The sequence below is a fragment of the Ursus arctos genome, unplaced genomic scaffold (genome assembly GCF_023065955.2).
Source record: "Ursus arctos isolate Adak ecotype North America unplaced genomic scaffold, UrsArc2.0 scaffold_25, whole genome shotgun sequence".
NCBI lineage: Eukaryota > Metazoa > Chordata > Mammalia > Carnivora > Ursidae > Ursus > Ursus arctos.
This window is the reverse complement of record NW_026622930.1, coordinates 12580506-12607893: the sequence shown is the minus strand read 5'-3', so window position 1 is coordinate 12607893 and position 27388 is coordinate 12580506. Positions and strand designations below refer to the sequence as shown.

Here is a 27388-nt window from a genome sequence, read left to right as displayed (position 1 = left end):
ACATTACAAAAACATAAGCTTCTTGGATTAATTTTAGTTTCAGTCAAAAGGTGACAATTGTATGCAGTGAGAAACAAATCTTCCTCTGCTATTTTAGCTCTTTTTTCTTTTTGTCAGGGGGAAATAAATGATTTCTAAAACCATTTATCAGATGAGCTCTAACCCTGGGGGTGTCCAGCACTGTATCGACAGCACGCACATAGCCGTGTGCTCTAAATAATCTTTAACCCCCATCTGCAGGGTCCAACTAGCCCAACTGCAGGGAATGTATTTGGGCTGGAAAATACGCTAAACAGCCAGCACATCAGGTTCCTTTTAACTGCCAGGTGGTAAGCTATTCTGAAGCTGTTTAGATTTGTGGTTGGGCCTCAAACCATGTCTCTGGACAGCATTCTGCTGGAGGCAGAACAAAGTTATATTTAATATCTGTGTACTTTAAAACAATGCTGCCCACTTTTCTCTTATTGCCGGGGTCACTTACCTTGAAGACTCACTGTACTTCTGGTGTATAAAACAGCAGTGTTTACTTATCCAGCTGATTTTGGAATGACATGATTGGGCCAATGTGAAAACTGAGTCAAGAGGAAAACAAATGCTTGTAAAGCAGTAACAAACAGCCTTTTTTTCCAATACATGTACCAAATAAATTTAACTTAGAAGAACTGAACTAAATATAAAACACTTCAAAAAGAAGAAAAAGAACATTATGCTTACTAAGAATTTTGGCATGATCCAGAGAACATGTTCAGAGAACTGACCTCTGTGAAAGCACAGAAGCATTTCAATGGCTCTGCCTGAAAACCTCTTTTCTGTAAGCTATTCTACAACATTCCGTAAACTCTCATCTTATAGCGTGTACGTTGTGTCAACTTTTTGTGTGCTTTTCTAAATCTAAGAATTTTTAGAAGACCAAAATAACAATTTTTTTAGAACAATGAAGTGATTTTTCTCTTCTTGAATAAAGAATTGCCTTTGCTTCACAATTCATAGAGGAGAAAAAAAATACACGAGCTCACAACTCCCGTATCTTCCTGCCACCAAATCTACAAATGCACCTGTATCCTCTCCCTCTTCCCTTTTATTATACTAAGAACAGAGGCATTCTCTTATCAGAGGCCAATCTCTGCCCCCACTTCATGATCCTCTCCCTCTTCCCTTTTATTATACTAAGAACAGAGGCATTCTCTTATCAGAGGCCAATCTCTGCCCCCACTTCATGTCCCCCTTCCTCTCAGGGACCTTGCTGCCGTCAGCTATCCCCTCTCGCTTGTATAGTTTCAATCTCTCTCTGTAGTGGATTCAGACTAGTGGTATCTAGCATGTTCTAGCACCACTCATCTTAAAACAACAAAAAACACCCACCTTGAACCCCCCCCCCCCCCATTTCTCTCCGGCTATGTCCCTGTCTTTAACCTCCTCCAGAACCAAGTCTCTCAAAGTTGTTTTCACTCGCACCCATTCCTCATCCTGTTCCATTCTGGCTTATCCCACCAACTCATCCCACACTTGCTCCAGATAAGGTGGTTAGCTGACCAGTCGGATCTGACACACTCCTGGGCTTCCACAAGCCATGGCACTCCTGCGTTCTCTCCTGGTTTTTCTTCTGGGTGTTCCCCTTCAGTGTCCCTTCGTAGCAACTCCTTTTCTACACATCCTCTAAATTTTAGAGTGTTTCAAGGCTCAGTTCTGAGTCCTCTTCCTCTCTGCATTCTACAGTCTCTCCTAAAATGATCTCACTTCCACCTGGGCTTTCAACGTCAGCTAAATGCCAGTAATGCTAGGACCGTCACCTGCAACACAGACACCTTCTCCAAGCTTCAGACCCATACCCCACTAATGAATCAAAGTACAGTGGTTTAGATGGGCCTTGGGCCAGACTGCCTACATTTCAAAACTGGTTCTTGTACTTACTTCCTGGGTAAACCTGAACAAGTCATGGAACCTCTCAAAGACTCAGTTTCCCCATCTGTAAAACTGGAATAATAAGGTTATTGTCTGGATTCAATGAGTTGGTGAAAGCACCTGCCAGGTGGCACAGGGCAAGCTTTCATTATCCCTGATTACTATTACCATATATGCTCATTAAAATATATCAAAGGCATCTCAAACTTGCTTTGATCCACATAAAATTGGGTCCTATCTTTCCTGCCCACCCCATCTGCATCATCCCTGGTTCACCATCTGTGAGTTCTAAGGCAGAATTCTAAGATGAGCCCCCCATGACCTTCTACATGATCTCCTTTCCCTTGAGTGAATGAATATGATATCACTCTTGCAGTAAAGGGATTTTTAGAAATGTAACTAAGGTCCCAAATCATTGGCCTAATGATAAGAAGATTATCTAGGTAAGCCTGACCTAATCACACAGCCTAGAGAAGAGGATCTAGAAGTCAGAGTCCAAGCATGGAAGCGCTTGAATTTCCATTGCCTAAAGATGGAAGGGCCAAATGAGAAAGAATGCAGATGGCTTCTACAAGCTGACAGAGGCCCCCGGCTGCCAGCCAGCAAGGAAACTGGGACCTCAGGCCAACAACTACAGGAACTAAAATCTGCCAACTACAAGAATGAGCTTGGAAGTGGATTTTTACCCAGAGCCTCCAGATAAGAATAGTGTGGCTACCACCTTGATTTCAGCCATGCTGGGAGGACTTTTAACCCACCAAACTGTGAGCTAATAAATGGGTGCTATTACAACCCCTGAATTTGTGGTAAGTTGTTATGCAGCAAAAGAAAATTAATACACCATTTGAACAAAAAGCACCTTCAAACATACATTTGTTCCAGCCAGAAAACCCCCATCAATACCACACCAAGTTCTGCTGACTCTATTTCCTAAAGACATCTCAAGCATATTCACAACTCTTAATCTGTCCCCTACTCCAAATTGTACGTTCCATCTGAACTTCTGCAACAGCTCTCAACTGGCTTCCTTTCTCGCAATCCTCCCGCTTATTCTCCTCATAGCAGTGGGAGCCATTGCTTACGGTGCAAAACTAGTCTTGGGAAAATCCTTCAAGGCCTCACACTGCACTCAGGATGATAATACCTGAACACCTTATCATAACCCCCAAACCCCTGCACAAAATGGCCCTGGCTACCTTTTCAGCCTCATTTCCTGTGACTCACCTGCTTGGATATGATGCCCGAGCCACAGAGGCCTGTCTTCCAGTAACCCTGGTGTGCTAAGCCATTTCCCACATTAGGACCATCTGTGTCACTTTGCCCCACTCACCACCCAGTGAGAGCCAGGGCCTCAGCCTGAATGCTACTACCTCACAGAAGCCTTTCCTCACCCCTAACATGATGCCAGGCCCGCCAGTTAGACTCTCTCACAGAGCCCTATATTTCTTCACAGAGATTTTCACAATTGCAAACATATAGTTGGTTGTATGATTATGTATTTAAGGTATTTCTCTTAGATATAGTTCAATGAGGGAGGGAGCCATATCTAATTTGTTCCTTGCTAAAACTCCGCATCTGTTACGGTACCAGACAGACAGCAGGAATTCAACTATCCTTATTGGATGAATAAAACTGTGGCTGTTTTGCCCAACTTATACATGGCAAACTTAGGTCAAGATTATGAGGTTGATTTGTGTGTGCACCATGAGATTTATCTTAATGTAGCCACAATTAGGATGCTTCCTTACAAAACAGATGATGTAAATATAAAGGACAAATGGGGGTAAGTTCATGGGAAAGCGTCACTGCAAAACTGCTAGGATTCAGTGTTCATGCCTCTTAAGGCAACAACATATTTAGATGAGGTGCAACATTATCCTTATTGCATATTTTGAATAGTTTTTCCTTTAGGAAAAACGTATAATTCCGCTCCAGTATTGACGTGGTTAGAGGATAGAGTGCTTCAGTTGACTGAATTTTCCAGCTAATGAAGGGATATTCCACTAATGTAGAAAACCGCCTGGTACAAAGACAGGCCTGTGTATGCTCTCCACCCTTCTGCCAATAGAAGTATGCCTCTATCTTATTGATTTCTCATTATTCCTCTCATTTTATCATTTAAAAAAAAAACCCAAAGTGCTATTAGTTAATCAAAGACCTCACTTTTTTCCTTTTCGGAGACATATAAAAATAGCAAGACCACCATATGACAAAGATTTTATTTAAGAAACAAAACACTGAATAGAAAGTCAAATATCTTCCCATATTGTCCATATTACTTATGCTTTGTGTATATAACTGTATTTAATTCCTCCCATGATCCAGAAAAGGTTCAAGGCAAATTACCTGGATAAACTAAAGTATAAGAACGCCGAAAGAAAAAGAAGAAAGATTAGAGACATAAAATGATATTAAAAAGAGGCTCGAGGGGTGCCTGGGTGGCGTAATCGTTAAGCGTCTGCCTTCGGCTCAGGGCATGATCCCGGCGTTCTGGGATCGAGCCCCCCATCAGGCCCCTCCGCTAAGAGCCTGCTTCTTCCTCTCCCACTTCCCCTGCTTGTGTTCCCTCTCTCGCTGGTTGTCTCTGTCAAATAAATAAATAAAAATCTTAAAAAAAAAAAAAAAAAGAGGCTCGAGATGCATGCCAGACCACAACTGTATCTGCTACAGGCTTGAGCTGTGGAGCTTTCTAGTACCAATTTGATAAAAGAGGGACACTTCACAGCATTCCTATGGAAAAAAGGACAGCTGGTCAAAAGCAGCTCAGCTAGGGTTGGTACTAAGATCAGAAAGGAATGTCTTCTTGGGAATTTCTTAGAGAGGACACCATTCTACTTCTATAAGAACACTTGTTACCAGTTTCTACTAAAATAGTTGCTTAAATAACTGACTGCCTCACAGCATTATCATACCGAGTTACCCAGGCCTGGGGCAAAATGATCTCTTGGCTCATCCAATCTTAAGCACGATTTATTAGTTTCCTATTATTGCTATTTAAAAAAATCAACATGAACTTCATCGTTTATTAACAACCCACATTTGTCTTCTTGCAGCTCGGGAGATCGGCAGTCAGAAACTGAATCTCACAGAGTTAATATCAAGGTGACAGCCAAGCTGCGCTCTTTGGGGACACTAGCGAAATATCTAATTGGCAGCTTCCAGAGGCTGCCCGCACTCCTCAGCTCATGGGCCCTTCCAGCAGTGGCGTCACTCCAGGCTCTGTTCCCACCGCCACATCCCCTTCTCTCCCTCTGCTGTCATCTTCACATCCCCCTCTCCAAGTCTGACCCTCCTCTTATAAGGACCCTGTGATTCCATGGGGCCCACTTGGGTCATCGAGGATAATCTCATCTCAAGAGCCTTAACTCAATCACATCTGCAAGGTCCCTTCGCCACGCAAGGAAACATATTCACAGGTTTCAGGTTAGGACACGGACAACTTATTCAGCATACTACATGAGACTCCATCATTTATCTATTTGCAGCTACCTAAATTGTAAGGATGGTGTCAGAAAACAGTAATGCAAGGCCAAGCCTACATGGTAACAGTAAAGCTACCAATAGGGAACTTAATCAAAAAAGTTTTAATTCAAGAGTTAATCACAAAATCCTTTTAAGTAGCAAGTTTACCTTCTATATTCTAAATAATTTGATATACAAAAATATTATTTACACAATTTTTTTGTCAGGAACACACTGGTTATAAAAAGAAGCACACCTACACAAAAACTTGAGTGTGAAATAAAGTAACTGCAATACCAAGTACTGTACTAAAAATTGGGAAATTTACCTCCCTTCTCTCTGCAGTCAGAGGGGAGAATGCCTACTGAATATTTAAAAAAAAAAAAAAAAAAGGGAGATAGTCAGCTCACTCAGTACTTTAGGAAGGTATAAAGTCCAGGCAGCTTACTTGATTTTTGGAGCAACAGCTACAGCTGAACCCAAAGGGACACTGCTAGGGACAAACATAGTGAGGGCAAGATTCTATTTTAAACCCTATTCATCTTCCCTGACAAACCAGAGAAATGTAGGAGTGCTCACACCTTTGAGGTGCATAAAGAGATCTGTAAATCATTATGGGAGCTCAAAGGGAATAACTGTGACAACCCCTCCCTCCCACTGCATTCTGGGACTGACATCTCTCAACAGTGTATTTAATTGCGAAGTTTCAGTCAACACATGATGTTATTATGTTAGATTTTTCCGTAGAGCTTTCACCAAGCATCAGCTTCTTTTTCACAGGAAGAATTCAATCCTGCCCACCAAACCACTTATGCCTCCAGGAAGCTGAGGTTTCAAGATTCTTTCTTGCTTTGGAGTAGAGATTAATGCTGGGTCTGATACAACATGAGACTTGCCACCTGAGAAGGTTTTTCTCCCCAGTAGACTGCAAATACAAAATACACTTGAATCCCTCTTGACTTAAGGACTGAGGACTAAGATTTACCCCAGGAATGCAAGATAGGCTTAACATCTCCAAATTAATTAATGTAATACACCACATCAATAAAACAAAAAACAAACACCACAAGATCATCTACATCATTGCAAAATAAGCATTTGACAAATCCAATGCCTTTTCATGATAAAAACACCCAAACAAACTAGGAGAAGAAGAGAAATTCCTAAATTTGATACAGGGCATCTATGAAAAACCCACAGCTTGGGGCGCCTGGGTGGCACAGCGGTTAAGCGTCTGCCTTCGGCTCAGGACGTGATCCCGGCGTTATGGGATCGAGCCCCACATCAGGCTCCTCCACTATGAGCCTGCTTCTTCCTCTCCCACTCCCCCTGCTTGTGTTCTCTCTCTCGCTGGCTGTCTGTCAAATAAATAAATAAAATCTTTAAAAAAAAAACAACCCACAGCTAACCTCATACTTAATGGTAAAAGACTAAATCCTCCCCTCTAAGATCAGAAACAAGGCAAGGATGTGTGCTCTCACCAATTCTATTCAACATTTTACAAAAGGTTCTAGCCACGGCAATCAAGCAAAAAAGTTAAATAAGAGATATGCACACTGAAACGGAAGAAGTAAAACTATCTCTATTGGCATATCTTATAAGTAGAAAACTTATATAAGTTTCTTATAAGTAGAAAATCCTCAGACATCCACTAAAAAAACTATTGGAACTAATAAACTAGTTCAGGAAGGTTGCAGGATGCAAGATCAACAAAAGGAAATAAATTGTATCTCTATATATTTACAATGAACAATCCAGAAATTAAAGTAAGATAAAATCCTTTACAATAACATTGAAAAGAATAAAATATTTAGGAATAAAATTAACAAAGGAAATATGAAGTTATACTTTGAAAACTACAAAATGTTGGGCGCCTGAATGGCTCAGTCTCTTAAGCGTCTGCCTTTGGCTCAAGTCATGATCCTGGGGTCCTGGGATGGAGCCTGTGAGCTCAGGTTGGGCTTCTTTCCCAGTGGGGAGTCTGCTTCTCCCTCTGTGCCTCCCCCTGCTTGTGTGCACTCGCCCGCTCTCTCTCTCTCTAATAAACAAAATCTTTTTTTTTAAAAAAGAAAAAAAACTACAGAATGGTGTTAAAAGAAATGAAAGAAGATCTAAATAAATGAAAAAACATTTCATGTTCCTGGATCAGAAGACTTAATAAGGTAAAATGGCAATTCTCCCAAAACTGACCTACAGGTTCAATGTGATCCCTACTAGAATGCCAGTTGGCTTCTTTGCAGAAACTGACAAGCAAATCCTAAAATTCCTATGGTAATTCAAGAGACCCAGAATAGCCAAAACCATTTGGAAAAAAGAAAAACAAGATTGGAGGACTCACACTTCCAAATTTCAAAACTTACTAAAAGGTAGTCAACACAATGTGGTGCTGGCATAAGGATAGAGTCCAGAAATAAATCCATATATCTACAGTCAATTGATTTTTGACAAGGGTGCCAAGACAATAAAATGGGGAAAGAACAGTCTTTCAGCGAATGGATCAAAAACCTAAATGTAACAGCTAAGACCATAAAACTCTTAGAAGAAAATAGGCATAAATCTTCTTAACATTGGGTTAGTCAATGATTTCTAAATACAACACCAAAAGCACAAGAAACAAAAGAAAAGAGAGAAATTGGATTTCATCAAAATTAAAGACTTTTGTGCCTATAAGGATACCATCAAAAAACAAAAACAAAAAAGCAAAAAGACAACCCACTTTATGGAAGAAAATATTTGCAAGTCACAGATCTGGTAAAACACTTATATGTAGAATACATAAAGATTCACATTCAATAATAAAAAGACAAATTAACCAATTAAAAAATGGGCAAAGGACCTGAATAGACATTTCTCCAAACATAGACAAATGGCTAATAAGCACATGAAAAAATACTTAACATCATCAGTCATTAGGGGAACACAAATCAAAACCACAATGAGATACATCATACTCACTAGGATGGCTACAAGCAAAAAGATAATAACAAGGGTTAACAAGGATGTAGAGAAACTGGAGCTCTTGTACATTGCGACTGGGACCGGAAAGTGGTACGGCCATTTTGGAAAAGTTACAAAGTTAAACACAGACTTACCATGTGATCCAGTAATTTTACTCTTGGAATGTACCCAAGAGAAACAAAAACATAGATCCACACAAGAAACTTGTACACAAATGTACATAGCAGCATTATTCACAATAGCCAAAAGGTGAAAACAATGCAAATGTCAGTCAACTAATGAGGTAAACAAAATACAGCATATCCATACAATGGAACAGTATCTGTCAATTTAAAAAAATGAATTGAAGATAAATGCTGTAACATGGATGAATCTTGAAAACACTATGGTCAGTGAAAGAAGCCAGTCATAAAAGGCTATATATTGTAAAATTCTATTACATGAAAGTACCTAGGCAAATGTACAGAGACAGAAAGTAGAATTAGCAGTTGCCTAGGGCTGGGGATGGGTGGTGAAAATGTGGAGTGGCTGATATAAATGGGCAAGACGTTTCTTTTTAGGGTGATGGAAACGTTCTAAAATTAGATTGTGGTGATGGTTGTATAACTCTATAAATATACTAAAATTCACTAAATTGTACAATTAAAACAAGTAGATTTTATGGTATGTAAATTCTATCTCAAAAAGTCTGCTAATAAACACTGCTGCAGGGCGCCTGGGTGGCTCAGCTGGTTAAGTGACTGCCTTCAGCTCAGGTCATGATCCTGGAGTGCAGGGATGGAGTCCTGCATCGGCTCCCTGCTCAGCAGGGAGTCTGCGTCTCCCACTGACCCTCCCCACTCTCAGGCTGTTTCTCTCTTTCTCTCTCAAATAAATAAATAAAATATTTTTTAAAAAATAAAAATAAAAAAATAAACAATCCTGCATCTACCTTGCTCTTTCATTTCGATCACCTGTTCTGGGGGAGCCAGCTGTCATGTCATAAGGACATGCAAGCAGCTGTATAGAGAGGTCCCCAAGGCAAGGAAATGAAGCATCCTGCCAACATGAGAGTGAGCTATCTTAGAAGGGGAAGCTCCAGCCCCAGACAAGTAACTCTTCAGATGACTGCCGTCCTGGCCAACATCTTGACTACAATCTCATGAGAGATCCTGAGTCAGAACCATCAAGCTAAGCAACTCCTGAATTCCTGACCCACAGAAATCACGTTGCTTTAAGTCACTAAGTTTTGGGGTAATTTGTTACACAGCAATATATAATTAATACCCCTTCCCTGACCCTCTCTTCAGTGTTAGGCTCTCTCTCCTGATGAAGGACGTCTAAGGAAATGTCTTCCCAGCAACCCTGCCTCTCCTAAGCATTTGGTTTCACCCCCATCCCCATGTTCACAGTAGCAGCTGTCACATTAGTAAATCATGATCCCATTCCCTAGCTTTAATTGAATGATCTGAAAGTGGGCATCTGACCAAAGCCAGGTCAATAAGGTCCTGCCCTGAAATTTCTATACCTGAAGTTGTGGGAAAGGCAGTATCTGTCCAACACCTAAAGCTGTAAGATGTAAAACTTGGGGTCTATCAGTAGCCATGTTCTTTCCCATGTGGGAAATGTAGATGGCAGTGGAGAAGGATGAAGCCCATCACATGGAAATAAGGACAGATTCAAGATGAAGGGAGTATAGACAACATATGACTCTGGTTCCAGGGATTTCTGATGCAACCCTGCCCTTCCAATGGGAAGAATGTATCTGTCTTGTGACCCCGCCATCTAAAACAGCACTCAGTACATAAGAGTTAGTGAAATATTTATGAAATAAATGAATGGGTAAAATAATGCAATATCCTTCCAATAATACCCCTCTCTCTCTTTCTCTTTTTTTTTTTTTTTTTGCTGTTGTTCAACAGAGAGATTCGATTATTTAAAACCTAAAAGTCCTAATCTCTTTTTTGCTACCTTTACACTCTGTATATCTATTATTATACTTATAGCAATATATCCTAATTACTGGCTCACATGGCCTCCCCACCCCTACTATCAGAGGGCAAGACATGTGCTTAGTCATTTTTGCTATCATCAGTACCATTTAGCCTAGAAAACCGAAAGTGTCAAGAAATGTATGCTTAACTGATTTAATCAATCCTTTACTCTTCATTCTTCAGTTTTTATAATTAATGTCCCCAATTTACCAACGACCTAACATCTATAAGATACTGAGAAATACAATAAATCTATGTTTGTTGCTCGGTCCTGCATTTTCATCTACTCAATGAATTCATTCAATAAATATCTGAGAACCTACTAGATCCAGGGGCTGAAAATGGACAAAGGACATGGCGTCTGCCCTCAAGAACCCTACATTCTAGCACAGACAAGTATATTGATTATTACAGTACTGTGTGTTAGATGTTATTGCAGATATACACACAGGCTGCTAAGCAGTAGCAAGGGTCATGGGGAGTTCTACTTCAGAAGGCAAGACATACACAGAAAAAGATGATAGCCAGCAATGTGACATAGGCTCAGCCCCAAATGAGTGATTTGTTTTCTAAGTTACATGGGGTTAAACTGCACACTTTAAGAAAAGGTACCACCACAGAGTGATTTTCAGACTCTATATGCAACCAACCTCTCCTGAGTGCCTCGCAGGTGCCAAGCAAACTGCTTCTTCCAGCAGGCTCACATTCAACTCTCTACATTTTGTAGTCGAGAGATGTGAGTCTGAAAGAATGAAGTGACTTGTCCAAGTCTACACAGCAAGTAAGTGGCAGAGCTAGGATTTAGAATTAAGTCTTCCAATTCCATGTCCAGGTACAGCGTGCTACTCAATCTACACAACTGGAACACTTTCCATGTGACTTTCATCGGCTTTTCGTCCATCCCAGAGCATACAATACAGTGTTGGGCACGAATGGGAAATCACCAACTGCTGACTTGATGTGGTTATAATGCTTGTCCACATTTTGAGACGCAAAGGACCACATCAGGTCAAATTTCTTTGGAGCCTATTATAGCATCATGTGCTGACAAGAGTGCAGTTGGCTGAAGATGAGCAAATCTTTCAAGTTATATTTTAACAGGACTTTTGACCACTATATCCGGTCAGTTGTTCAATGTTCAGCAATAAATCAAAATGACTGTTCACTTCCTTTGACAGTTAACAGTACTAATGAATTCAGTATAATCTCACCATCTATCAGAAAAATTTCTAAAACGCAAACTTGAAGGTGATGATTCACATGGTTAGCAGGGAAGGAGAAGTAAAGCAGTACTCACTGCTTTCTACAAAACTAGCATTGTTTGCAAAACCCAGAAACTGAGCAGTTGGTTGACTACTCATAGCAAGTAGGTTGCTCTTTGGTTATTTAGCAAAAAGCTGCTTGTTGCATGCACCATGGTCAGTAGCTGAGGAGCATATGACTTCAAGTAGCTTTTGTGATACAGCATAATTCTACATATATAAATCAGTGAATTGTTACATAAGATTTTAAAAAAAGAAATTCAAAATCTTCACATCAGAGAGCACCTGACACTGAGCCTGGCACAAATCAGATATTAATACTAAATAAATGTTTTCTGAAAAAATGACTTAATGGCCCTTTGAAAACATAAGTTGTCTACTAAACAGAGAGAGAAAAATCAAACCAACCAAATCCATGCAGGTTATGTTAGGAACTCAAAAAGATTATGGGGTAACTAGCTCAAGATACAGAAGAAATTCACAACGACCAAAGGAAAAAAAAAATGTTGAAATGAGTGAACATGCATTTGACATCCCTCTTAAATTAAGTCACCACACTGGCACTCAGTGGAACGCTAACCAGCCATCTCATTAGAAATAAAAACGAAAAGAACAGGTGACAGATCTAACTTTACAATCTGTTCAAAATGGTAACAAGGTGTACTTGGCATATACCTGAAATCTGCTGCATAAGCTCTGTGTCTACATAATAAAAGAATATCTCTATATGCCAAGCAAGCTGAATCATAAACCTTAATAAATGCTCACAAGAACATTGATAAATGTATTAAAATGTATTGTCCAGAAATGAAAAAGTATCTCTAATACCAGACTAGGCTCCACAAATCTAAACCCAACTGTACTGATTAGTCCAAATAAACATTTTCCAAAATGAACAGCTCGGACCCACACAACGAATAAAGTAATCTAACAAGTATAAAGCTTGGGACAACTCTAGTGATCTGAAACGTTAGAACATTAGAACGTGAGCGCTAAAGCGGACTGGTTTAGTCACTTTTATTTAGAGCTTTACATTTACAGAGCCTTCTTCTCAAGAGACCTCTGAAAGAATTCAAGGCCAAGTATAGTATTTCACGATAATTGCAAATAAAAGCGCTCAGACCCTGGAGCCCGCGATCCCTCTCTGCCTCACTACAGACTGGACTGATGAAAAGCCCTGGGGACAGCCATCCCTTGAGCTCGCACAGGACCCCGGCACCTTAGGGGATGGTTCCACAAACCCCAACTGGGACCACCTCTAGGGAAGCAGAGGAGTGGAGGAGAAGCGAGTCAGGCTCCAAAACAAAGCGTCGTTCACCCCACACCGAGGAAGGCGCACCTTTCGACCCGGACAGGATGCAGTGACAGATCTGTCACCTGTGCGGGAAGGGGGCGCGAAGACATCCTCAGAGACTAGTGCCAACAGGCAGCTGTCCACCGCTCCGCGGGCCCCAACGCCCCGCGCCCGCCGCGCATTCCCCGGTTCCGGAAAACTTTCGGCCCGCGCCCCCCAGGGTGAGCCCCCACCGCCAGGGACCCCCCCCCCCGGGCTCCCGCGGCGCCCGCGAGGCCCCGCCCCGGGCCCGCCCCCCGCGCCCCCACTTCCCGGCCCCGCGCCCCGGGCCCGCGCGGGCACCCGCGTGCCCTCGGGGCGCGCCCCCGCGCCGGGCCCGGCCGCCAGAGGGCGGGGTCGCTCACCCGTCCGCAGCTCGTGCTTGACAGTGAGGAGCTGCTCTCCCCCGGCGCCGCCGTCCCCGCTGGTCCCCGCGGCGCTGCCGCCGCTGCCGCCCTCCTCCATCTTCTGCCTTTTCCGATCCCGCGGGGTCCTACGCGGGGACCCGGGAGACAGAGGACGCCCGGCCCCTCAGAGCTCTCGCTGCAGCCCCAGAAGCCGGGGTGCGGCGGCTCCAGAACTCGGACGCAGCGACGAGTCTCTTTCCCGCTCTGGCCACACGGCTCGCTCCTCCGCCTCCTCCCCCTTCGGCGGGCACCGCTAGTACCGCGCAACCAAACCGCCCCCTGCTCCGCCGCCTCCTCCTTCGCGCCGCTCCGCCCACAGTCAGCAAGGTAGGGGAGCCATTCTAGCCGCTATCTCTTATTGGGCACAGGGCGCGCGCATCTGTCAACGCCGGCTCCCATTGGGCAGTCCTCTATGACGCTTCAGGGGCCTCCCCGCCCCGCTCCTCGAATTGTTGTTGCTTGGCGGGGAGGCTGGAGAGGGAGAAACGCTACCACTCCGATTGGTGAGAGTTGAGGTTCTGCTCCGCCCATTTCCGCTGGTGCGCACGCGCAGTCAGGACCCCTTCCCTGACCTCCCCAGAACGGTCACACCCCTTATTCCCCAGCTTCGATCTGTTAGTAAACAGTGTCTAGTAGTCAGGAGGCGCTCGGAGTCTGTGATTGGCTATTGCCGAAAGAGGCGGGGAGGGCTGATTGGAACGTGTGGTCCGCCAATCACCGTGGACAGAGGAGGGGCCTGAAGGGAAGCGCTTCCCACACACGTGTTTGCAGACATCGGAGGGTCCCGGTGGGCGATCCCCAGAGGTGTTCCCAGCTGGGAGGCGGCGTGTCTTGCGCTAGTGTGTCCAATACCAGTTAAGTGGAATTTGTGCGGAAATGCAGGTAGTTCCTAGACTTCGCAGAAATTCACAATCCCAGCTCTCCATGAGGACGTTTGCAAAGGATAGACATTTCCAATTTGTACGAGATACATCCAAGGCACCAAATGGATACAGAGATTAATAAAATACAATACAATCCCAGCGCCTAAACAGCTTCCAATACAAACATGAGAAACAAGTTGTATATACACAGGAAAGATAAAGCAGAATTTGAAACAAAACGGTCATACAGAGAATCGCACAGATGTCAATAATTATTCTCCGTAGGGGAGCTGGGGAAGGCTTTTAGGGCAAGGAGGAATTTGAGATAACCAACTCAAAGGATGGGTAAGATAGAAATACCAGCAGCAGACACTTCATGCAGGAATGGTAACTGTGAGCATCAGCCTAGAGGTAGAGAAGGCAAGGAAGGGTTAAGCAATTGATAAGACTGGATGGAAGTATGACCCAAGAGAGAGCTAAAAAGGTAAGGTGATGGAGGACAATGGAGAACTTTGACTACTGTGCTAAGCAGATTTTATTTAGTACAGGTTGGGGAGTCCCAAAGAGTAGTTGCAATAGCAAAGCTGTTCTTTTGGTAGTTAGCTCCAGTTAAGGTGAGAGGATGGACTGAGGACAGGAGAAAGACAACAGGGCAAGAATACTGTTGCAAAGATAGAACTGTTAATCTAAAAAATAAAATAGCCATTTATTTTACCAGCAAAAGGAATTATTCAGGAATAGCAGAGAATTACAACTTGGGATGCACAAGCTATGGTAAAACCATAGACAAGTCCAATAAACAAAGGAGAGGAATTTTTTTCTGGAGAAGAAGGAGGAAGTTGGCAGGGGTTGTTTTGAAGGAAAGTCCATTGGAGAAGAGCAAGAGTTCAGGGTGATGATGGTTTCTCATTGGCTGAGTTGCAGTTTCATGTAGGAGAGGCAGTGTACATCTTTCCCTGTCGGAGCCTGTAACTGAGGATTCTTTCCTCTTGTGTATTCACCTGTTGGAGTCTGTAACTGCCAATTTCTTCCTCTAATTGCTGTGAAATAGTAGGTTCCCCTTCTCGCCTCCTCTTTTTTGATTTTCGCAGAATTTATGGGGGCCTAATTTCTGGCAGTGGACCTGAGAATGGGAAAAGGGGAAGATTAAATAAAGATGGGCACTTGGATGTATTTCACATAGAAGTGACCTTTTAAACTAAGCATGGATTAGGTCAAAGGTCAGCAAACACTTTCTGTAAAGGACCAAGCAAGAAATATTTTAGGCTTTGCAGGCCAAGTGGTCTCTTTCACAGCTATTCAACTCTGCTATTGTAGTGTGAAAGCAGCCATAGACAATAAGTAAACTAATGGGTATGGTCATGTTCCAATAAAGCTTTATTTATGGACGCTGCAGTTAAATTTCACATAATTTTCATGTGACAAAGTATATTCTTCTTTTAATTCATTTTAACCATTTAAAAATATAAAAGACATTTTTAGCTCTTGGGCTATAAAAAGGCAGGCAGTAACCAGATTTGGCCTGCAGGCCATAGTTTGCAGACTCCTACGTTAGACTGCCATGGAAGAGAAGGCAGAGAAGCCTTGACAGCCCCTCCAGGTTGCCTGAGCAACCTGGGCTTACCTGCCTGGAACATTTATCCCACTAAACCAGGACTGCCTACTCACTTGCCTTTCTCCTGCACAAGTAGTGTGCTATTTGGAACCAGGGAATGACTGCATGCAATTGTTCATTTGTTCACTCAACTACTTTTGCACTGGCTATATACCAAGTATTGTGAAAGACACTAGAAACACAGTGGAAGCAAAACAGATGTAATCCTTGCTCTCATAGAGCCTACAGTCTAGAAATTGAAATAAATATTAAGTAATCACATAAAGAAATGCGAACTTTCCATAATGATCATGCTCTAAAGGAAAACAAGGCTGTTACAATAAAATATAACAGGGGGGCCTAATTTAGGTTGGAGGAACTTGAAGACCTTAATAAGGAAGTATTATTTAAGCTGATTCTTTAAAGATGAGTAGTTTTTAACCAGGATGTGGCAGAAACTGGCCTGGTGCTCACCAATCTCATTTCCTCTTCCTGGACACACAGGAAAACTACTTCCCCCCCCCCCCTTTGCAGTTAGGCGAGGGTCATGTGACTGTGATCTGGCCAATGGGTTGTGGACAGACATGATGTGTGCCATTTCCAGGCCTGGCCAGAGAACCCTGTTCTCTGTTTTGAATATGGGGGTGCCACCTCAAGAAGAGCCACCCTGACCTACATCAGACTGTGAGGTGAACAGTAAATAAACCTCAGGTATAAGCTACCAAGATGTTGGGGTTGTTTGCTACCAAAGCAAAATCTAGCCTATCCTATTTCACAAGGGAATTGCTGGAGGGGGAAGGGTAGGGGAGAAAATTTTAGGACGATGCAGATGCCAAGTCCGGAGGCAGGCAAAGAGTCTATGTGTGTTAGGGGTTGAGAGAAAGCCAGTGGGGCCATAACACAGTGATCAAGAGATGAGGTCGGGGAGAGGGAGGCAGAGACGCAATCATGAAGTGTATGGGAGGCCTTATTAATATTTTTGGAGTTTTTCTTGTGTGAAGTCCAAACCAATGGAAGGAGTACAAACAGGAGAATGATATAATGGAATGTGATGCTCAAAAGGCCACTGCGGTTAGTGTTTGGAGCCTAGGCTGGAGGAAGCAAGAGGGGACACAGGGAGACCGGTTGGAAGGTTATCGCTGTAGTATGGGCAAAAGATGGCAGTGGGTGCAGTGGATATGGTAAGGAATGGAATGTTTCTAAATATGTCTTTTGGACATTATAAAGGATTGGATTTGCTGAGCGAGGAAAAGGGGGTGCCTGACATGGCACTGAAGTTTTTTAGCATGAGCAACTAGGCGGATGGAAGAGGATGGTGGTATCATTTAATAAGAGGGATGAGTTAAAGGAAGAGCACATTATCAGAGTGAAGATCAGAAGTTTTATTTTGAGACATCCAATGCCAATATTAAGGAGCTATGTGGATATATGAGTCTAGAGCTCTGCAGAGAGGTCTAGGATGGAGTTATAAATTTAGGAATCGCTGGCAGATAGATGGTATTTGAGGCCAGAGAGATGAATAAGATTGCCTGGGGCAAAAATGTACAGAAGGAAGAAAAGAAGAGCCAAGGACTGAAGTCTAAGGAATTTCAACACTGAGATGTTGGAATGAGAAGGTAGAGCTGCAGGTGTAGGAAGAAAACCCACAGAGTTTTGTGTCTTGGAAGCTGAAGTGTCTCAAGAAGGAGGGAGGGGCCAGCTGAGTCACATGCCCTGAGAGGTCACATAAGATGAGGTCTGGAAAGATCCTGTGAATTGCCAACTCGGGTGCCATTTGTGACAATATCCAGAGTGGTTTGGGTAGAGCAAATGGGAGGTGAAGGGGTAGAAATAGTGTGTGTGGACATATTTTTCCAGGAGTTTTCCACTGAAGGAAAATAGAGAAGGAAGGCCCTAGCTGGAGGGACCCAGGGAAGTTTTTTTGACGTGTTTTTTTTTTCCTTTTTATTTTCAAAAACTTTTTAAATTGCAAAAGAGTTGCAAAAACAATACAGTTTCCACATACCCTTCGCTTAGCTTCCTCTAACGTTAATATGTCACATACCACAGTTCAATCAGTAACACTGAGAAATTGACATTGGTAAAATATTCCTAAATTATAGACTCTACAATTTCACCCCTTTTTCCATAAAAATGATTAAATTTTTTAATGGTTGAAAAAGAATTAAAAGAAGAATATTCCGTGACTTATGAAAATCACATGAAATTTAAATTTCAGTGTCCATAAATAAAGTTTTATTGGAACACAACCATGTCCTTTCTCTGTGCCTGTATCCAATTCAGGATCCTACATTACATGTAGTTGTTATGGCTCTTCCTCCAGTCCTTGGCAATTCCTTCATCTTTCCTTGTCTTTCATGACCTTAACTCTTTTGAAAAGCAATGGTCAAGTATTTCGAAGAATGCCCTTTGATTTGAGTTTGTCTGATGTTTTGTTATGATTAAATTTGAAGTAATGCATTTTGGGCAAGAGTAACAGGGGTGATGTGCTCGTTGTCAATTCACCACATCAGGGGTGCTAGAAGTTTATATTCTTATTACTTGTGGTGTTAACCTTGAACATTTGTTTAAGGTGGCATTTGCCAGATTACTCTAAAGGTGTTGTTTTTCCCATTGTAATTCATTAGTATTTGGAAAGTGCGTGAGATACTTGTAGACTGCACAAATACTTTGTTTCTGCTTAAACTTTCACCCACTAATTTTAGCATCCAGTGGTGGATCTCGCCTACGGCAGTTATATGACAGGATAATCTGTAGATGGTAGTTTTCTATTTGACTGTCTTTTAAGATGAGAAATACTGGGACATGTTTGAGTAGTTATGAGATAGGTCGACGGGGAGAGGTAGGAGAACCAAGGAAGAGAATCTCTTAAAAAGTGGGTGAGGCTGGGGACCTGAGCTCACTGAGAGGTTTGCCTATGAGTGAAAAAGATTCTTCACTGTGGCTAGAAAGAGGGAGGAGGGGCCGGAAGTGGGCAGGGATTACCTTGTAGAATTGGGGATAACTTGGTCATCTCATCTCAATATCCCCTGCTTCTAGAATATGCCTGAACTTGGGGATGTTTTTTTAAAGTTCCCTAGTGGGGCGCCTGGGTGGCACATCGGTTAAGCGTCTGCCTTCGGCTCAGGGTGTGATCCCGGCGTTCTGGGATCGAGCCCCACATCAGGCTCCTCCGTTATGAGCCTGCTTCTTCCTCTCCCACTCCCCCTGCTTGTGTTCCCTCTCTCGCTGGCTGTCTCTATCTCTGTCAAATAAATAAATAAAATCTTTAAAAAAAAATAAAGTTCCCTAGTGATTGTTAGGTAGAACCGATTTTGTAATGTCCAATTCTAATGCACAGCCATTAGAGTAGAGGAAGGTAAATGAAAGCACACTGGAGTTTTGAAACAACAGCAACTGCTCGTAAGTAGTGATGGTGCTAGATAGGGTAGGAAGAAAAATGACAAATCAGTGGTTGAACACACCAAATAAAATGGGTGGGAGGAGCTTAGCTGACAGTGATAGAGAGGATGGCTTGGAATCCCAGGAGGATAAGCTGTGGAAGGCACATGAGACAGTGGGTGACGGTCTGGATGTCACTGCTGGAATTAAGGAAAATATCACTGTTCCCTCTAGTACTGAGAGATGGACAAGTAGTGGAGGCAGACCTGTTTGTGAAGAGGCTGGGAAAGGGATGGAGTCCAGGAGAACATCAGTTTCTGCTAAGGCCAGAAGAGTGACAGAGAAAAACCTTGAAAATATGTTTGTTCCCCTTAGAAACTGCCTTTCATCAGGCTTTCTGGTTCCTGGTGCCAGAATGCCCCCCCACCCCGCTCACCCCTTTATCTTGTGGGCCTGTGTCTATGGTTCCATGCCGTGACCTCCCTTGTCCTTAGCATGGGGGAAAGGGTGGAAGCAAAGTTGGGAAGGACCTTCCTTCGTGTGAGCCATTAGGGCTTCATGACCTCACCATTCATGCCGTGTAAGCAGGAAGCTCCCCATCTTTGGATTTATAAGATTTAGGGAGCACCAGAGGCTTTCCACGTCTTGCCCCCTCTAACTGACTCTATCAAAACACTCGGATATACACTCAGAGAGGAAAGAACTCCTTTCAAAAAAGTCAAAAGTGACATTATCGACATCTTGAGTCTGTTTTTGACCTGGTCAGAGCCTCCTCTGTGTGATAGAGATCCAGTTAATGTCAGGGAGTCACTGCAGGATACGGAGACCAACAGTTAGGGGGTGTAAGGCTCATACTCTCGGAAGACACCATCCACTGCTGAACTTGACATATGGCCGCTGTTCTCAGAAAGGATGTTAGGAAGGCACCCACACCTGGAGTCCGCAAACGGGAAGGAAATTCTGTGAGGGGGCAGCAGCATTAAGGCAGTTCTGCACTCTACCTTCTGTTGTCCCAGATACGAGCTCAGAAATCCTTGAATGTGGCAGACGTGGAGTGCTGGGCTAAGCTGGAAGATCTGGTCTGAGCGCCGGCTGTGTGGACCTGTGCCAATGGGTGCACAGCGGGAGAAACTTGAGAGCTGTGCACCTCACAGACGCATCCAGTGAAAGGCAGTAAAGATATGTTTACCCCCCACCTCCCCAGCACCCCCCCAACCCTCAAAATCTGCTGGAAGCCACGGAAAACAAAACAAAGCAAAAACACAGAAAAAGCCCCGTTTTTAATGAAACAAGGAAACTCTCAAAACCTCAAACCGCAAACCATGAGGTTTGCCTGCCAAATACTGTAAAATGGGTACTGAAATTGGTGAAATGCTGAGAGCCAACACTCACTGTCTCCAGCCTTGAATCAGGAAACACCTTTTCTTAGATGCTAGTGTCACAGTCCCAAGGGACCGAGTCACTGATCCTTGAATAAGAGTGGGGTTTCTCGAAGGCCAGCAGGCCTTGTATTACTTGGGGAACAGGAAACAAGTTTAGGTGGCACATGGACAGTCATTTAATTACATCAAACAGCATAATGAAAAAGTGATTCATTGAGAGTTCTCGTTCACTTGTGATTACATCGAGAAGAAAGTCTTGGTTTGGTGCCAATGGTCTTTAACTTATTTCGAGTTTGTAGTCATTTCTCTTTCTAACCAGGAATATGTTGGCTCTCAGACTCCGCTTCCAGCAGACAACTGTATCTAACTAAAACATACTATCATTGCTTTGTTTTCATTGCATTTAATAGTTACTTCCTATTTGTCACAAACGGTACTGGCTTTTCATTTCTGATAGTGATGTGCCCCCTTTTTAAGTAGGTAAAAATTAGGAATTGATTCAAAGAACCTTGATTATAATAGAGGTGATATGGAGATGAAGCAAAAATTGTAGAAATAACTTAAATTTAGATATGAGTAACAAAGTCCAAGGACCTCACAAGAGAAACAGGTAGTGTTGTAGCCAAGAACCAGGATGATAACAGGGAAGGGCAATGCCAAGAAGAAACCAGGCAGATGCTCATTTTTTTCTATTGTCTATGACTTGGCCTCTACACCAAAGGAGTCTTCTGGAGATGATAGGGTAAATGATGGAGAAGGAATTGCTAGATTATAACCCAGAGCTTTAGACTGAGAGTGCTGTGCTGGGGGCCTCAGTAACCTCTTCAGTGCCCACATTTGAGAATTCAAGAGACATTCTCTCACGGAGAAGAAATTAACAGATTTGGAAACACACCAAAGGAAGCTCCCAAGTGCCTCAACATTTTTCTTCCACCCCTTCCATGTTATTCTTTAACAGAATGCCCTGGGGCCCCTGGGTAGGGGTCAGTTAAGCGTCCAACTCTTGGTTTCAGCTCAGATCATGATCTCAGAGTCATGAGATCCAGCACCACGTCAGACTCTGCCCTCAGCGTGTTGTCTGCTTGAGATTCTCTCTCTCCCTCTCCCTCTGCCTCTCCCCCCTCTAAAGTAAATTTTAAAATCTTAAAAAAAAAAAAAAGGAAGAAGAAGAATGCCCCATCTCAGTGGGGAAATTACAAAATTACAGAAAAAAATCTCAAAGAGGAGGTTGAGGGGTACAAATAAAGAATTATATAGCAACAAAAGATGATGGAGCTGAGTGGCAGAGCTCAAGAAAGTAGAGAGAGGAAAGCCACTTGGAAGTCAACCAAATATGGCGGCTCCTGGATGGTTCAGTGGGCTGAACCATCCAACTCTTGATTCTGGCTCAGGTCATGATCTCAGAGTCATGGAATTAAGCGCCATGTCGGGCTCTGCGCCCAGCTCCGAATCTGCTTGGGATTCTCTCTCTCCTTCCCCCTCATCCCCTCCCCCGCTTGTGCATGCTCACTAAATAAATACATAAATAAATAAATAAAACCTTAAAAAAAAATCAACCAAAACTAAAATGAGCACAAATAAAAAACATAATGGAACAATGTGGAAAGTAATAAAGAAAAATTAAAAATTACAAAAATGCGATCGTTACAGAAAATAAGCAATGGAGACCTAGTACATGAGTAATTGGCATGCCTGAAGAAGTACCCAGAACACACGGAACAGAAGGAACTTAACTGAAATGAAGATTGAGTCAGCAGGTAGAAAGCACACACTGTGTCAAGGTAAAATTTGTTCAGAGTGAACAATAATGAAATATACCAGATAAAAATAATCGAGGAGCACCTGGGTGGGACAGCGGTTAAGCGTCTGCCTTCAGCTCAGGGCGTGATCCCGGCGTTATGGGATCAAGCCCCACATCAGGCTCTTCCGCTATGAGCCTGCTTCTTTCTCTCCCACTCCCCCTGCTTGTGTTCCCTCTCTCACTGGCTGTCTCTCTCTCTGTCCAATAAATAAATAAAATCTTAAAAACAAAAAAAAAACAAAAAAAAAAAACCTCGTCTACCAGCCTAACAACCTGTCTCTCCTGTTCAACTTCCCTGTAACAAGGTCCCCGAGATGCCGCGGCCACTCTACCCCTCCCGACCGGAGGAGAAGCAAGGTGGAGACAAAGCAGAGTAGAAGGAGATCACAGTCCCCACCAACACTAGCTGAATCTTTGAGGCGCCTGGGTGGCACAGTGGTTAAGCATCTGCCTTTGGCTCAGGGCGTGATCCCGGCGTTATGGGATCGAGCCCCACATCAGGCTCCTCTGCTATGAGCCTGCTTCTTCCTCTCCTACTCCCCCTGCTTGTGTTCCCTCTCTCGCTGGCTGTCTCTATCTCTGTCAAATAAATAAATAAAATCTTTAAAAAAAAAATCGAAAGCCACACCTAATATTAAATGACAATAAAGCAAGCTCTACAAACGTTAGGAGCATGAAGATGTGATTCATGAATTTTGTATTCTGCCAAGTTGTCCATTAAGTATAAAGGCTATTGGCAGTCAATCTGCAACATGAAAGAACTCAGGGTTGCCACATTCTTAAAAAACGTCCTTTATACTGAAATGCAGTCAACCAAGGGATGAACCAAAAGAAATCAAGAGCAGAATTAAGGATTTAAAAAAAATATCAAAGATGAGTTTTGAATCGTTTTAAATATGGAATGAAGACTAAACAGCTGTGGAATTTATGGTTAAAGAACAAAATGTAAATACTGCAATGCTTACACTTTAAAAATAATTGTATACTGAACAAAAATTGGGAAGTGAGGGAAAAGTTGCAGTGGGAGGAGCTGAAAAGATGTACATTTACTCATCTTTAATGGTAGGGAAATAATCATTGCAGGTTTTTAAGCAAGCATGGTTCCAACTTCTTGATGATTTTTATAATAGCTTTTCTTATCTTCAGAGGGGATCTTGTAAGATTTTTTGTGGTATAGAAACATTCAGTGCAAGTTCAGCAACTTCTGTTTTACTTCTGTTTCTTTTTCTATAAGATTAATTTTAATCATTTTACTTAAAAGTAATTCGCAGGGGCGCCCAGCTGACTCAGTTGGTAGAGTGTGCGACTCTTGATCTCAGGGCTGTGGGTTCGAGATTACACATGTTGGGTGAAGAGATTACTTAAAAATAAAATCTGTAAAAAAAAGTAATAAAAGTCGTTTACAAAGTAAGATCCCACTGTTGTCTCTTGATCTTTTTGTTCGGGTTGTATGCACAAGGCCCAGTTGAGATTCCAAATGTTGATGGCTGTTTCTGGTGAGATTTGGGGCATGTTTTTTAAAACTTCCTGTTTGTATGTTTCTATGTTATTTTTATCATAAAACACATCATATATATAAAAATAACAGTCATTTTCTGAGTAGTGCGGTAGAACGATAAAATGGCCCCCGTGACCTTTGTCCTCGGGTGTTATTCCTGTGATTATGTCATGTTATACAGCAAAAGGATTTTATAGACGTCATTAAGGTTACTAATTAGTTGACTTTAAGATTGGGATGATCTGGGTGGGCCCAACCTAATCATATGAGCCCTTGAAAAGCTGGGAGTTTTCTCTAGCAGGCAGCCAAAGTCACAGAGATTAGAAGCATAAAAAGGCTCCCATTCAGGAGAGGTATCCTGGTGCTGGCTTTAAAGTGGAAGGTGCCCCATAGAAAGGCCCTGAGAGCAGCCTCTAGGAGCTCAGAGCAACCCTTTGTCAAAAACCAACAAGAAAACAAGGCCCTCAGCCCTACTGCAAGGACCTAAATCAGCCAACGCCCTGAATGAACTAGGATGTAGATTCTTTGCCGGAGCCTCCCCTCCCCGCCCCCCATAGGAGCCCCGCCTGGCCTAGACCTCAGTTTCGACTTTGTGAAACCCTAAGCAGCGACCCCGTTTGATCTGGCAAGTTCTGACCTACAGAACTGTGAAATACTAAATGGATGTTGTTTCAAGCTGCTTAAGTTTGCGGTCGTTTGTGACACGGCGATAGGAAACTAAAAAAAGGTAGTAAACACTTTTGTCTCCATGCCAGCCACACAGGATCAGATCATCGTCATCAACATCATCAGCCTGCCCGTGCCATCCCCGCCCTGTAGCAAGTCCTTCTTACTCTGGCAGCAGAGCTCAGAACATGCCCAGGTGTTCTCACATACTCTGTGAGAAAATGGACTATTTTGTGTAACAGCTGGAAGACTCTAGTTTGGGATCAGATGTTCGTGGAGACTTGGAGTCAGATTATCCCTTTGTACTACCTGACTTTTTAAACCAACCAACCAACCAAACAAACAAACAACTAAGGTTCTAAATGAATAAAGAGACAAAATAGGGCCAGGGAGCTAGAGAAGAAGGAGACGGAGTGGGAGTGGGTGAGTAGTGGATAGGACCCCAACATGGTGCAGGTCTGAATACACAAGCATAGTGAAAATATTTCTGACCCACCTCCTCTTTCTCCCAGTCCTCGTATACAATCATTTTTATCTCTTTTAGGTATTTCTTCTGGTGTTACCTCGATAGCTTTAAGTAATTTGCTTTTATCATTATTGATTGATTTGTTTTTATACCTTATCTAGTTTCCTCCTTATGAGATAAATGAGAGTTTAATGCATTTTCACCAACACCCACTCTCCTCTTTATAAGGTTACATAACTTCACTTTTCTATAGGTTTCCCGTGTTACAATAATCTACCTTTACTTCTTATTCCATCAACTAAAGGCAGTTGTCTCCTGACTGCTCACCAAAAAAGATGAAGGTAACAGCATCCCTACACTTCTCGCTTGTGTCCACCTCTCAATCTCTGCCATATACAATTTTAAGGATAAAGAATATTTACATTCTCTTCTTGATAACTAACTCTCCCATAGACTGATCATAGAAAATAACAATCCTTTATACAGCATTTACATTGTTGTAGCTTTTTAAATATTGTTTTCTGAGGAGGCAAAATGTTTATGAAGAAGGTTGCTCTTCCTTTCATGGTACAACTTTCTGTTCCTTCTCCATTTGTCTTTATCTTGTCGCATTTTTCTTTATTATTGCTCTTTTTTCCATTTGTCTTTCTTTTATCTTGTTGCATTTTTCTTTATTATTGCTCTTTTGTCCCCCAGCTGCTTCATCCAATCAGGTATTCTGTGGAGTTTTTAAACCCTCCCCTCTGAGGCCCACCATCCTCCTGCTGTGTAGCTGACATGATGGGATTGCCCTTGATGGTTTTCCCGGGTCAGTTCCAGACTCTCCTAGATCCACATCTTCCTACTTCTTAAATTATGCCTTTGTTTCACTGCAGCACATTTTCACGTATCTTCCTAAGAAACAGTGTGTGAGTAGTCCATTTCCTGAGCCCTGTTTGTCCCAAAAGATCTTTATTCTGCACTCATACTTGGATGATAGTTTGGCTGAGTATGACATTGGAGGTTGAAAATCATTTTCCTATAGAATACTGAAGGCATTAAACTTTGCCTTCTAGTATCTGGGGTTGCCCATGAGATATCTGTTTCATTTTCATTCCTTTATAGATGAACTTTGGTTTTTGGAAGTTTTCCAATTGTTTTCTTTAACTTTTTTGTTTAAAATCAGATTATGTGACTAAGTGGATCTTTTTTTCCAACTCTGTGTTTACCACTCTGTCGGCCCTTTCTGTCTAAAGATGTATGGCCTTCAGGGCTGGAAAACTCCCCTGTCATGTTTCTTTGCTTCTGTCTTCTTCCTTGGTTTTCTCTGTTCTCTCTTTCTGAATCTACTATTAATTGGATATTGGACCTCCTGTATTTATTTTCTACGTCTTCTTTCTTATTGTTTTATAATTTTTTAAATGTTTATTTATTTATTTGAGAGAAAGAGAAAGCATGAGCAGGGAGGAGGGGCAGAGGGAGAGGGAGAAGCAGACTCCCTACTGAGCAGGGAAGCCCAACGTGGGGGCTCGATCCCAGGACCCTGAGATCATGACCTGAGGTGAAGGCAGACACTTACCCAACTGAGCCATCCAGGCGCCCCTCTTACCTTTTTAAAAATCTCTGTCTTTTGGTTCTATATTCAGAGAGAGTACCATAATTTAACGTTCACACTTTCTACTGATTCTTTTATAACTTTAACAGGCATATTTTTAATTTATAGGAACTTATCTTGTTCATTCTTTGTCATAGCATTCTGTTCTTTTATGGATGAAATAGCTTCATGAGTCTTTCGGAATATATTAATTGGAGCTTTTTAGTTCCAGTTTGCTTTGATTTGGGTTCTCTTCTTCAAATAATTGTTTCTTCCAAGATAGTTGTGTTTTTCCTGTTTACTTTTACTTTTTTTCGAGTTCTATTGAGAAATAATTGAGGTACTTCACTGTATAAGTTTAAGGCACACAGTGTGATGGTTTGCTTTACATTATCCTGTGAAATGATGACCACAGTAGTTTCGGCTAACATCCATTTTTTTCTTTTTCTGATTAGTTTTTCTCTTTTATTATGGAATCTTTTCCTAAAGTATCTGGAGATTCTTCATTGTCTGTTCTTAATTAAGAGTGACGTTCCAGGGCACCCGGGTGGCTCAGTCAGTTGAGCTTCAGACTCTTGGCTTCAGCTCAGGTCATGATCTCAGCTCTTGAGATCAAGTCCCATGTTGGGCTCCGCACTCAGCTCAGAGTCTGCCTGATATTCACTCTCCCTCTGCCCCTCCCCCTGCTTGCACTCTCTCTCTAAACAAACAAAAAACAACAAACAAATAAATAAAACATTTTTTAAAAAGAAGAAGAAGAAAAGAAAGAACCCCCAGAGTGATTTGGTGCTTGTGTACCTTTTCCGCTTGGTTTGCATACTCTGGTGACAAGAGGTGGTTTTTAGCCAGAAGCCTGCCTGGAAACTG

At 42.4% G+C, this 27388-nt stretch overlaps 1 protein-coding gene across 2 annotated transcripts in view; it reads right to left on the bottom strand.

Annotated features, from left to right (window-relative positions):
• Positions 1 to 13579, bottom strand: part of RPS6KA5 (ribosomal protein S6 kinase A5) — a 178927-nt gene extending 165348 nt beyond the window's left edge. For both annotated transcript variants that reach the window (XM_026515454.4, XM_057318628.1), the window contains exon 1: positions 13256 to 13579. In XM_026515454.4, coding sequence (XP_026371239.1) covers positions 13256 to 13355 — 100 coding nt within the window. In that variant the 5' untranslated portion in view covers positions 13356 to 13579. The remainder of the gene's footprint in view (positions 1 to 13255) is intronic.
• Positions 13580 to 27388: the final 13809 nt, after the last annotated feature.